We start from the raw sequence: 13576 nt of genomic DNA, 5'->3' as shown, positions 1-13576 counted from the left end.
CACACCCAGCTGGGGCACATCTCTGCAGCCACAGGTACAAATGTGTCACCCACAGGCAGAGTCACTGCAGATGAGCATCACCCTGTCCCCACACCATAGCAGCAGTCCATGCCACAGCTCACCAACGTTCCCACTGTGCTCTTGCTCCCAGACCCTGGGCTCTGCCTGAGCCCATCCCATTCCTCCTGTCTTCACAGGAGTGTCCCCAGAGCAGAGGGGACAAGCCTGCACCCCAAAGAACTACTTACTCCAGCCACTCAAAGCATCTTTTCCAGTTGCAGGCGGGCTTTAAACCCTAGAACGTGGCATGCTACTTGGACAGCTGTTTGCCAACCTCAGCCCTGCCCTCTCACTCTTGGAGAACTGCCAGATCAAATCATGCAGAAGATACACAAGGGTTTCAGCCAGAGCAGTTTTTAATTCAGAATTGGATGATAGTGTGAATAATTTATTTAAAATGAAGTGCATTCTACGCTCTGGTCCAGGATGGACATTGATTAGATCCAGACTTTCTTCTTGGACTTCATTGTGCAGTTGGATCCCTACAAATCTATGGGGCCTGATGGGATTCATCCAAGAATCCTCAAAAGAGCTGCTGATGTCACTGGAAAGGCGCTCAATGATTTTTAAGCAGTCTTGGGAATCCAGAGAGGTCTCAGCTGACTGAAAACTGGCAAATGTTACCCCAATTTTCAAAATGTCAAGGACCCTGGAAACTACAGCCTGTCCATCTCACTTCACTGACAACTGAGTATTTTCTGGGAGGTATTGAAAACATTTTTCTGGGAGGTATTCAAAACCACCTGGAGGTCACAGCCAGCATGGCTTCATGAGGGCAAAGTCCAGCTTTTTGAACCTGATTTCCTTCTACAACAGGGTACCCACCTAGCTGATCAAGGAACACCAGGTGATGCAATCCTTTTGGACTTAAGCAAAGCCTTTGGTAAAATCTCTCACAGCTCACAGTATCCTTCTGGACAAAATGTTCAGCACACAGCTTGAGCACTAGAACAGGCTCCCCAGTGATCACAGCACCAAGCCTGTCCGAGTTCAAGGTGTGTTTGGACAAAGCTCTCAGGCACATAGTGGGATTACTGGGGTGTCCTGTGCAGGGCCAGGTGTTGGGCTCAATGATCCCAATGGATTCCTTCCAACTCAGCATATTCTATGATTCTATGAAAGAAAGTGAAGAGCAAACTGGTTGGTTACTGGCCCCAGATTGTTTCCAGCCTTTGGGCAGCAGCAAAACACCTCAGTCCCTCCACAAGAAAACTTGCCCCTTGCTGTCTGGGAGTAAGACAACCCCATAGAAGGCATGGAGAGTGTAGTGGTAGCACCCACTACATGCCCATGGGGGCTCCTCCAGGCTGCCACAGGGCCCTGCTCATCCCCAAGTGACAGATGGTCACGGCGCAGTCACAGCCCTTATTTCTGTGCGACAGCTCAAGGCTGCAGACAGCATTTTGGGGAGATCACTGGTGTCCAGGTGTCACCATGTCTCCATCCCTGAGCAGGGCTGGGCACAGGGCACAAGCCCCAGGGAAGGAGGTCAGCAGTCACCTCCACCTTTAGCAACTGAAGGCACCAGGATGGCCTGAAGCATCCTGTGATGGCTGTCCCCCATCACAGGCCGCTTGCCATCAGGTCTGTGGGCCAGTACTGGTCATCCAGGTACTGGCTGCTGTCTGCAGTGGGGTCTGTGATGGGGCTGGGGGGCCGGGGGGGCAGGCTGTGGGCCAGCTCCTTCTCCCACTGCACCTCCACCAGTCTGTACAGCTCCATGGCTGTCTGAGCATCCTCCACCGATGAGTGTCCTTTGCTGCCAACCTGAGGAAAGGGAGAAAAGCCTCATTAAATAAAGGGGACTGCAAAAATCCCACAGGTCATGTTGTCTGCTTGCTTGGAAGGACACAAGTGCTGTGGGTTTTGGAGACAGCAAAGGTTTGATGCAGCCAAGGAGGTACAGGTATCTCTTCCACACTGTCTGGAGAACACAGGTCCTGTCCCCTTTTTACTGAGATGCTTAATGATCAGTTTGGGAGCTCCTGGGCTCTATTGGCTTATTTACAGCCAGGAGCACTGGGTGAAGAAGGTTCATCTCCACCTCACAGTGAGCACACATGGAGATGGGAGAACCAGGCTGACCACACAGGTTCATAGCTACGCCAGGATTGCTTCCCATCTCAGGGCTCCTGGTGCTTACCTGGATCTTTTTATGGAGCAGGTGCCTGGCCAAATTCTTGAGGGAGACATTGGCCCTGACAGGCAGGCCTGCTTTCTGCTTCAGCACAGGGATCTGGCTGGTGTCTCGAGTCCTGTCTTTCGGGTGGAAGTACTTCAGGGCTTGGAAGTCATGGTGGATGGCGTGTCCTACCACAATCTTGTCTTTCAAGATCTTCAGGATCTGGAAGAGTCAGAGAGGGTTAGACAGACACCACAGCAAAAGAATCACCAATTAAGCATAAAATAAGCACTTTTGCATTAAACTCAGCTCCTTGACTTCTAGTTTTTAGGTTCCCAGAAGGAATAGCAAGGAAGCAAATCAATGCACTGCAGAGTGAAAAGTCCACTTTTCAGAGGCTCCCCATCCTGTGTTTGTGTCCCTGCCTCAGAGCAGCCTAGCACAGGCCACCAAGAATCCACATTTCTGTCTGACATAGCACAGAGGCTTTTTTTTTTTTTAATATTTCTATTTTTCCTTACCTCTGCCTGGGCAGCCTTGAAGGGAATTGCATTCTTCATGTGCCGCTTGGTGATGCCACTCCAGCGTGTCCGGTAGTCCACAATAGGGAGCTCAGGCTGGACATACTTGTCATAGATGACATCCCCCTCGTAGTTCACCACGGAGCATCGTGCCAGCTCGCTCAGCCTGCCCTGAGGACCAGTGCCCACCATCTCACAGTCGATGGCCACGTACTTGCCTGGGCGCAGCACCAGAGAGGACGTCCTCACCCTCTTGGAGCTGCCATTCCCCTGGGACAGCAGCACGGAGTGGTGCCTGGCTATGCTGTCTGGAGAAGCATTTGGAGACAGGGGTGTGGAGGCGATCCGTTTCGGCTTGGGGACCTTGTCACAGCTCGCTGCCGTGGTGCCATTTGCCTTGCTGAGTGTGGCGTGAGCCTCCAGCCCTGCCTCAGGGGTCTGAGTGCCCCGGTGCCCACGGGGGCTCAGCAGCCCCTTCTGCTCCAGCAGGGCCCGGCGCTCCATGAACCGCTGGTGCTTACGGCTCTTCTTCTTGCTGTGACCCTGAGACGAGCTGGGGGCCTGAGCGCAGCCCCCCGCAGTGGGGTCATGGCTGCCCTGCAGGGTGGGAGCGAGGACCTTCGGGGCGGGCAGCAGCGGGGTCATCTGCCCTTTGCCGGGCGGCATTCCTGCTGGAGCATGCACAGGGGGGTATGAGTGCCATGCCGACCCCATGGTCCCCTGTCACACAAGGACGCACATACCCCACCGCAACCCCCCCGCGGGGTGGCACAGGCAAAAGCTATGGGGCAGGGGAAGAAGGGCACAGGGACACTGTCACACCCTGTCCCCACGCCTTTCCCCGGTCCCAAACCGCCCCACTCCCGGTCCCAGTGCCCTGCCCACCCCACTACCTCCCCATGACGTACCACCTAGGGCCCTGGCTGCCCATTACCCGGGTCCTCTCTGCCTCGCCGCAGGCCCCAGCCCCCTGCCCGCCCCGTTAGCCATCCCCCGGCCCCTGCAGACCCCCCCAGGCCCCGTGCCCCCCGCTGTCCCCGCTGTCCCCGCTGTCCCCGCTGCTGACCGCTCCCGGCGCGGCTCACACGTGTCCGGCCCGGAAGCCGCCGCGCGCACATGCCCGGGCAAGTCCCGCCGTGGCCACGCCCCCTCATCGCCCATTGGCTGCGCGGAGCGGCTAATCTGCATATGGGGCGGGGCTTCTGCCGCCCCCGGGGCTGGGGGTTCGGGGTTTTTGGGGAATCCCCGAGCAGCACATCTGGAGCTTCAGGAGCAGCACATCTGGAGCTTCAGGAGCAGCACATCTGGAGCTCCCAGCGCACACTGGGTGATGCTCAGCGCTTCAAGCCTGTGCCACCTCTACCCCAGCTAGCAAGGGACCCTCTGCGGTGGGTTTGGGGTGCTCAGCTCCACGCCCTGGAGCGCAGCCTGGCAGTCATGTGCTGCAGTTTTCCTGTGTGTTTCCTGACCCTGTGAGCATCCCTTGTCCTGCAGGTGGGGTGGGCTGAAGCACCGTGCCTTGGGGTTTGCACTCTCTAGGCTCTCGCAGGGTGTTCCCCATGGCTGCGGGGGACAGCTCCGGCTGGGGCACGGTTGAAGGTGGGTTTTCAGACCAGCCTCTCGTTGCTTCACTCTCAAGGCTCACAAAAGCAATGTCCGAGGTGGTCAGAAGTGGAGAAGGGCCGCAGGCAGCCCCAGCCACCAGCTTGTCCCCATGCATTCAGCATCGCTGCGGAGGCCGTGTGCCCTAGGGCAGACTGTGACTTGTTGTGGTGGGATGAGCCATACAACAACAAAATCACTAGTCTTCCACAGGGAACGAGGCATCGTGTCCATCCTCATCCCTCTGGGCCTTGCTGGGAGCATTCCCTCTCCCTGCTACTGATGGGGCTCACAGGGATGCAGGACAAGTGTTTTCACACTCCAGCATTCTCCCTTTCCACCACCCATTAGCTTCTCTAGCCTGGTCAGAAAGGAAAGATTTAGATTACCCTGTGATTTATTTTTTCCATATTTCTTTTACATTTTTCTTTTGGTCAGTAAACCTCTTCCTTAAATTAATTGCTCCATGTTTTGAATCTATTGCTTCCATCCCTGCTGTTCAGCTAATTAATCTCCCTTTAATGAGAGTAATTCAAGTGTCTCACAATACCTTGCTAGGGAGCCCTGTCAGCTCTCTGTGTAGAAATTTATACTCTTTTTCTCGTGTTTTTGGTGAAACTGTGTATTACAGCTCTTGGGGATGGTTCATTTGGTTGAACTTATGGCATGTAGGGAGGAAGGGAAAAGCTTTTTCCTGTTTTCCCATTGAAAACAGGAAAAAGTGACCAGGCTTGGAAAACCAGATACTCCAGGATGCAAGGGAACAGTGCTATCATTTTTTCCCCCTACCCCATATACAAAGATGGGGGATGAAAAAAAAGTCAAAATATCCTTGAAAGGTAACTCAAAATGACTTTGAAAGTGTGCTGTGGCCTCCTGTGATCCCACTGATTCCTGGGTCCTCAGTAGATGGTTCTCCCATGGTAGATGGTTCTCCCTTGGGTAAAAACCTTGTGCTGAACATGGATGCTACTTACCTCCCCAAGGTCCTGGGGCCATGCTGGGGATGGAAGGCTGGGCACCAGGTGGTAGAAATCCTGTTTCAGATGTGGCAGATGAGCTGAGATGAAGGCAGAGCGCGCCAGAGCCCAGGAGAGGTTTCTGCGGTGTTTGCACAATTTGAAATAATAACGAAATCTGTACAACTCTGGGTAGAGCACGACTAGAATAACAGGCTAAATTTGTCAGATGAATAATTTACTAGAAGGGATTGGCCGTGCTCCAAGTGAGACGAGCACCAGCCTGGTCTCAGGCTGAGCAGCCTGGGTGTCTCTGTGCTCAGCTGGGAGCTGGTCCCTCTCCTGCCACCTGGTCATTGCTCCTGCCCCAAAAGCTGGTCTCTAGACAAGGTGCCTTTCCCCAGGTCATCACTGCCCAAGGCTGCAAGGATTCCCACAGACCTCCTGGTGCCTTCCAGAAGGTGTCTGCTGTTTGTTTTCCAGGTGCTGCTTTGCAGAGTGGAGGTGGTGGGAGTGGGTGTCTGTCTCCAGGCTGCTGGAGTCACCCATCTTCTGCCTCTTTCCCTCCTCCAACCACTTCTCTGTCTTCGGCCACAGTGCCGAGCGGATGGAAGAACAGACACATCTTGACATTTGGGATGGGAAGGGAGATGAAGTCCCAGTGCTGAGAGGAGATTGGGACTGCAGCCTCAGCAGCCAATTAACGTGATCATGTTTATGAATGCAGATCAGTAATTCCAGGTAAACTCCCCAAGAGCAGTGCTGCGAGCGAACAAAGCCTCCTGCCCACCCGGGGCCCTGCCAGTGCCAGCACAGTCCTGCTGTGACTCTAAACTGCTTCATTTCCTCATGCCAGCCTGGACATGCATTGTTTTGTCTCCTATTACCTCGATGCCAGAGCTTGTCTTTGCAGCATTGGTTGCACCAAGTCCTCCTGGACCTCTCTATTCTCTCCCTTCCAAAGGGGATGACTGGTGCGAATGGGATAGGTTAACTCAGAGAAGGCAGCAAGGACCCAGCTTTGCCTCCAGGGGTCAAGAGGGATCACTTCATCATCCTGGGCTTTGCAGACTGCCTGGTGTTTCCCTGTCACCCACCTGTGGTTGGGGAACCTCACCAAGGCTCCCTGAGCTGCTCCTGTCACCCTGAGTAGGCATGTGGCTGGGATGGTTTGTGTACACCAGAAACCAAAAGATCAAACAGAAGCTGTGAATTTACACAAATAGTTTGGGGCACTGACCAGTCCTTTGCTGGACCTGGCTTCCTTCACAGAGTTTCATCATGAGGGAGCACCTGGAAACAGCAGCACCATCCTTTGGTGTGAGGGACCAGCTGGGGCAGCTGGTGCCACCTGGCTGAGGTGTCACCAGCCAGCAGTCTGAGGCCACCAGCATGAGGACATCAGAACAGGCACCATGTCATTCCCTGGGCTTTGCTGTGATGGGTCTCAGAGCGCTGCAGCCCTCTTAGTCCACAGCAGAGGCACAGAGATCCCTGTGGGACCCCTCCATTGCCATGCTGAGTTCCCCATCCTGAGCCCACCTGTGCAAAACCTCCAGGAGACTCTATCCCTCCTGGCTAAGGACAGGGATGAACTGTGTGTGAGAGCACCTGCTCAGCCCTTAAGGCTACTCAGTGCTGGAAAGTTGTACTTGGAAGGCAGAAAACCTTTCCTTTCCCTCAGAGCATCAAGAGCCTCTCTATTCCTCTGACATCTCCTCCATGGGAATTGCCTGTATCCCTCCAGCACGGACAGATCTCCTCTTCAATCATGCCCTGGAGGGTGTCAGTGCTCCGGGGATGCTGCTGGGGATAAGGAGAGATTGCTGCTCCCAGAGCAGGAGGTGAGGGAGGATGATGCTGCCATCCATCTCCCCCCTCGCTCCCCATTTTCTGGCTCACCCCCAGGAGAGCAGTGAGCAATTACGATCCACGCGGAAGCTTCATTATTGCCCTGTCGTGGCCTCGTTTGATGAGATGTTTTATTGCCAAACTTATTAAAAGTGAAACGTGCGGTTTCTGCGCAGCAATTTCCTGTCTGCAGCGATAAGCCAGGCTCTGCCCGCTGTGTAATAAACAGTTATTTTTATGTACAGCTCTGGCTGGGGTGACAAGGAAGGGAGAGGGCCTGGCTGGTGTTAATTGCGATGGTTAATGGGATCTATACTGGGAGCAATGTGTGAGGAGGTGTGTGCTCTTCCCCTGCCACATTCTGGGACAGAGGTGGCCTCTGGCAGTTTTGTGCTCTGGGTGTTGGCAGTGGGGACTGTGCAGGGTCTCCTCTCCAAGGGACAAGAAGAATTAGTCTGAAAGCCCCTCACCTGCCTCCTCTCAGCCCTTCGTCACAACCTGAGCAAATGAGAGACCTGCTGTGCAGCCTCCTGGTGTGAGACTCCATCCCCTGCAAGGGCTGCCCCTGAAATTCATTGATTCTGGCCTGGCAGGAGGCTGGAGGAAGCTCCAAAACCCGGGAGCTTGGCTTCATCTTCCCCAGATCCTCCCATCTGCCCAAGAACCTCTCTGTCTGCAGCAGCATTTGCAGGTGATGCTGGTGGTCAAAGCCTGGAGCATCCACTACATCACCTCCCACTGTCCCTCCTTGGATACCCACAGCAGACAGGTGTTGGAGAGGAGACAGTAAATTCAGGAGCAGTAAACTCAACAGGCACACTAATGTCACAGAAAATCTGTGTCACTGCTGAGCTTGGAGCAGCAAAACTCTGATAAATATCAGCAAAGCTGATAAATATTGTTTCATTTTGTCAGAAACAAAATGTCCTCGTTAGGTGTGGAGTCTGTATTATTGTTTAATTACATCTTTTAAATACATTTTGAAAGGAAGCAGCTTTTTAAAATGCAAGATGTCAAAACTGCATTTACAAAAATCCTGATGGCCTTTTTTTTTTTTTTATTTTCCAGACCTGGCCAAAGCTATTAGTTCAACTCAAGCTGAAAGTGCATAACTTTCCCCAATAAACAGTTTGTCAGAAAAATTCCTTCTGGCTCTGGGAGATCTGTTTGTTATTTGTCAGCAGTCAAAACCCTGTTGGGTATTTCCCATCTGACTTCTTTTCTTAACAGCATCTTTATTGGTCTGGGAATTAACAGTGAAAGATGCAATACTTGCTATTCATTGCAGTCATCCCAAATGCCACTCATCTCATCAGGCCATGGCTCCACAAAGCAAAAGCCCCTCTCCTTTCCCCAGTACACCATTTTTGGGTAACCATGGGGCATTTTATCCTAAATTTCCTCCCTCCATCCTCCTGATCCTGCAGCGTGCACTGGCATCCCCAGGCCTGGAGTCACATCCCTGTCTCCTGCATCCATCCCCATCCCTGCTGCCCATCTCAGCCTCTTGCTGGGCAAATTCCCTCCATTGCCAGCTCGGGCCCTCATTAATTTGTATTGCAGCGTGTGTCGCGGGTTGACGTGTAATTAGAGCTCCTGAAGCCTGTCTCATGCTGTAATTGCCATGACAGGGGCCACAGCATATCCGCTTGTTAATTAGTAAACCACAATATCCCGGGGGCTCGTTGAGAGCCGCCTTAATTGTATTTCAGCTGGAACAGAGGGATAATTACCCTTTGCTAGCACTGCCACTTTTAAATTCTTAAAAAAAAAAAAAAAAGCAAAGAAAGAAAAGAAAGGAAAACCCAAACTGAGCTGCTATTTCCCTCCTTGGCTGCCCAGGGACCTGGTTTTGTCCCCAGGCTGAAGGGAAAGGGCTATAGAGCTCAGTGATGTGGGAACAGGATGCCAAGAGATTTGCGTGGGGACACACTCAAACTGGTGGTGACAGCTGCCCCTGCTCTGAGGGCACTTCTCTGTCTCTGCCCATGGGACTTCGCTGGGAACCCCATTTGTTGATGCAGTCTAGCTTGCTGGGAGTACTGTTTGATGGGAATCCCATCCTGGACAGTGAGCAAACCCCTGGCATCACCACCAGGCACCTCCACTGGCTTGGAGGAGCAGCCTGTGTCCAGGGATGAGTGAGCAAAAGTCTCCCTCCAGACTTCCCATCAGACAGAGGGGGCTGCAGTCCCCTGGAAACGGGAGTGGGAGCTGCTGCAGGCTGCAGGGAGGAGGCTGCAGACCTTGCAGGGCTCAGTGTAACTCTATGTTGCTGCCAAGAGTGTGTTTGTATTCCGCATCCCCAGCACTCCTGGAGCACCAGCACCAAGCAGGACCTCAGCGTGCTCAGTGCTGGAAATCTCTGTTCCTACAGACCCTGCAGCAGTGTGGGATCAACCTGCTTGGCTTTAATGGACCCCAGAGGTGAATCATTTCCCTTCTTGATTCCTTTTTTGTCAAACTTCACCTCATTCAGCAACTGGGAGTCTTCTGGTGAAAGATTTTGCTCCACAGGAAGGATGTCCCTGCAGGGTATGAGTGTGTCTGTGTCTGTTGTAGTGATCATGGGGGAACCATAGAATTTGGTGAGAGATGCAGGTGCTGGGGCACAGCATCACCCTTCTGTGGGCACCACAGGCTCCAGAGCCCCTCTGCAGAGGAGCTGTTGTCTGGTCAAACATCTTTGGGGAAGGCTAACCTGGGAAGAGAACCTGATGAGTGACATCAATCCCTTTTCCTGCGCTTCTCCCTGAACCAACACAAAGAGCTCAGCCACCATCAGCCCCGCTGATGTTTCCTGCTGTTCAAAAAATTGTATAATGGACAACTGGCCTTTGGGACCTGGTTTGTGAATTGGCTTAAATAACAGTCCTGCCTCTCTCCTGGGAAGCTACATGGAGGTCAGCCTTGAAGAAAAGATCAGTACGGCGGCTCCAAGCATTAGTAAAAAGACATAACCGAGGCAAAGAGCCTTGAACATAATTACAGCCTAAGAGCTGTGATGGGAACTCAACGACCTGAAGCCATCTCCTGGACCTGAGTGCAATCAACAGATTGACATTGCTGGGTCCTGAAGGCTGGTTTTTGGAAGCCATGCACCGGGGTTGAATGCCAGAGCAGGCAGCGAAGCAGCACAGGTGCCTGTTCCAAAGACCAGAGCTAGAAAAGGGTCTCAAATGCCATGGAAGGACCAGATGGAGGCAACCACTGGAACACTCTGCACGTAATTGAGGGCACCTTCAAGGGTGAGCTCGGGGCAGCTGCCCACCTCCAGGATGCTCTCCACTGCTGCCATGCAAGTCACTGTCATTAGAGCTGGGGATGGAGTTTATAGTTGAGTAACCACAACAACTTTGCACAAATTAAACATACTGTGGGTTAATTAGATTTCTTACTGCTGCCTCCATTAACCTAGCCCTGTTGTCTGCTGTCAGAGCCCCTTCAAAATTCATAGGCATTATCACTGGGAGTAGTGGATGGCTAAGTCTCTCCCTGGGCAATTCTACCAGTGTGGACATGGGTGGCACATGCCACCTTCTCTTCTTGGAAACCCCTTGGTGCAACAGTTGAGACCAAGTGGGGAGGTAGCTGTCCTCCATGAGTGCAGGGTTGGGTTGGATATCCCAGCTGGCATTTCCCACCTGCTCCTCAGATGATCTTTAAGAAATATACGTGCTTTCGCAGTGGTCTGTCTCTCATTATCCACAGTGTGCCGTGTGAATGCAAATAAACAAATGAGACCCCCTTCAACAACATCTGAGAATGTGGCTTCATATTTTTAAACCAATTTCCTTAGACCGTGTCAGGGCCTGTTTTGTGTTTGCCAGACAATTATGTGGCTAATGAGGACAGCCACGGTTACATCAGGCGGGATTAGGAGGAATAAGGCATCAAATGTTTCAGTGCTTAAGGCAACCACTAACTAATGGGGGCTCAGAGGGCACGTCCCGTGGGCAGGTGGCTCCTCACAGGAATTCTGGTTCTGTTTGGAAGGAGATGGAGCAGGCAGTGGGCAGCAGGTGGTGGGCAGGCTGGCCAGAAGGTGAGGAAAGCTTCTGGTCCCTGCATGGTGGCTGTGCCCATGGGAAATGAGAAAGCTGGAAGATTTAGGGAAAGTAGCATCATGCACCTGACCCTGAGTTTATCCCATGAAGGCAGACAGGAGTGTTCTGATGGAAAAGGAGGCACCAGCCAAGACCACCCCACAAAGGCAGCAAAAGGGGATCAAAAGTAATGGGGAAGCTGAACCTCACCACTGAGATCACCAAGAAATTGGCACTTTAGCTGAAACCTTCCCATCCTGACCCTCTGAAAATCAGCACGGGCTCTGTGCAGTTTCTGCAGGGCTGTGGAAGATTTCAACCCCCCTGAAGAGGGCAAGGAAGGAAAGCAAGGACAATACTGGTGCTGCAGTGAGACCCCACTCCCTGAGTGACATGGGGACATGTGCACAGCCAGCTGTGACTTTCAGATGCTTCCTCCCAGCCACCTCTCTGCCAGCTCCTCTTCTGCCTGCTCTGCCAGCACAGTCTCCCATCAATCAATGAAGCAGATTCTCCCTCGCGTGCTGGGCGGCTGTGCCACTGCTCCCAGCAGGTGCCCTTGGTCATGTTCAGTGAATTCCTACAACTGCAGCACCTGGGAGAGCAGCCAGTGTGACTGTAATGCTGCCCAGAGGGGCTTTGTTTATTCCCCTTCGGACCCTCCTCCTCCTGAACTCTTATCCCACATTTCAGCTGTGTCTTCTATGAAAATCACTCAGCCAAATTGAACAAGCACAGGTTTATCTGCAGATGGATGGATGAACAGCCATAAATGTGGCAGAGGTACCTCCACATGTCCATCTGAAGACCTGAGCAGGAGACTGTCCAGACCCAACAATCTTGAGACTGAGATGTCAACCACCCTTAATCCACATTTCTGTGCCAACCCTCTGTGCACCCTCCAGCTGGATCCTGTCACAGCAAGGTACAGAGCTGAGCTCCTCATCCTCACATTCATCTCCCTCCCTTGTCAGTGCCAACAGGGAGCTTAATCTCAGAGTCCAGTGGTTCACCAAGTCATCCTGAAGTCCAGGGGCCAAGGAGAAGCACACATAACTCATGGAGACACCCTAAACCCTCTTGCTGATTCTGCTCCCTGCCCAGTCCTGGAGAATCAGCCCAGTCCCAAGCTGTTACTACAAACTGCAGGCCTCAGAACCCCAGGGACTCCTTCCCTGTCCCTGCAGTGGCCACCCCACCTGTGCCTGCCACCTGCATTCCTGGGAGAAGATGGCACATGTGCTGAAGAGCTTCCCTTGAGCACAGCTGCTGGATTGCACTCTGGATGACTAATTTGCACCTTAATTGGTGTGGAAACGAATGCCAGAAAGCGCTGGAATATCGAGAAGTGAAGCTCTCCATCTTGGTTTCCATCAGGGAAATGGTCTTAATTAAGTGTCTTGCAAGCAGAGATAATTTCCAGCTATATGTTGAAACAGGAGCTGAGGTGGAGGGTGCAGCTGAGACCAACACCTTCTCCTTGCTGGGTCCACTTGGCCATTGCAAAGCTGATCCCACATGTGGATTCCTCAGACCTCTGCATCTCCAGGGGTTAGCCAGCTATGTCTGGACCTGCAGGATATCTCCATGGCTTTTGCACTGCCACTAGTGCTCCTCAGCCCCAAGAGCACCTTCCCATTTTACCAGCCCAGGCTGTACTGACTCTGGTGATGTTTACACCATCCCTATGATTTCCACCAGCATTTGCATTATGGTTGTTCATCTTCATGTCACTCTTTAATCAACCTTGAGCTTTCTGTTGAGGCTCTTTCCATGTGAATTTGCTCCAGACAAGTAATTGCATCCCCACTCCCCATGTTGGATGGTTCCAGCCATCCCACACATCTGGCAACCCTTCAAACCCTGGCCAGGGGAACATGCTAGGAGGGATTGCACATGCCAAGCAAACTGGAGTGGCCTGGTGATGCTTTGCTGGGCATGCTGGAGCCCATGGCAACATGCCAGCACTGTGGGAGACACCCAGCAAGCCCTGGCACAGGTGGGAAGGGGACTCTGGGGATGCAGGCTGCCATGGAGAGCTGCTGGACCTGGCACTGCTGCCTTCAGAGCATGGCTGGCATCGAGATGCCCCAGCCCCTTCCCCTTCCCCATGGCCTCGCTGTGCACAGCTGTTCCCTTAGAAATAGCTGTTGCCATGGTTTTCCCAAAGAAAACACATCTCTCCCCCCCTTCCCCACCACCACTCCCCACCGCCTTAACCTTGTGACAGCAGTGATGACGCGGCTCCCTAAGAAAGGCCACTTCACGTAACTATGGTAACAATTAGCTTTCTCTTGGTTTTACCTCGGGGGTGACGCTGGGGAGAGGGACCCAGAGCTGCTCTCCTGGAGCAGGTGCTTCCCCTGGCCTTGCACCCAGAGCCAGGGCTGGCAAGTGCCTGCTTGCTGCTGCAGC

The 13576-nt window shown here is 53.0% G+C and overlaps 1 protein-coding gene across 3 annotated transcripts; it reads right to left on the bottom strand.

The window, feature by feature from the left end:
• Window positions 1-398: 398 nt before the first annotated feature.
• Window positions 399-3837, bottom strand: AEN (apoptosis enhancing nuclease). Of its 3 annotated transcripts, none has more exons than XM_085070432.1 (4): window positions 3770-3837; window positions 2704-3371; window positions 2204-2404; window positions 399-1827 (listed from the first exon to the last, which is right to left on the bottom strand). In XM_085070432.1, the coding sequence occupies exons 1-4, from the start codon at window positions 3819-3821 to the stop codon at window positions 1624-1626; spliced, it is 1125 nt and encodes a 374-aa protein (XP_084926558.1). In that variant the 5' UTR covers window positions 3822-3837; the 3' UTR covers window positions 399-1623. The 3 variants fall into 3 exon arrangements, with proteins under 3 accessions (XP_084926558.1, XP_084926557.1, XP_084926559.1); XM_085070431.1 differs by having other exon boundaries at window positions 2704-3374; window positions 3770-3821; XM_085070433.1 differs by lacking the exon at window positions 3770-3837 and adding an exon at window positions 3612-3634.
• Window positions 3838-13576: the final 9739 nt, after the last annotated feature.

The sequence above is a fragment of the Lichenostomus cassidix genome, chromosome 10 (genome assembly GCF_008360975.1).
Source record: "Lichenostomus cassidix isolate B80296 chromosome 10, HeHo_3.0, whole genome shotgun sequence".
NCBI classification, from domain to species: domain Eukaryota; kingdom Metazoa; phylum Chordata; class Aves; order Passeriformes; family Meliphagidae; genus Lichenostomus; species Lichenostomus cassidix.
This window is presented reverse-complemented; position numbering and strand designations above follow the sequence as displayed.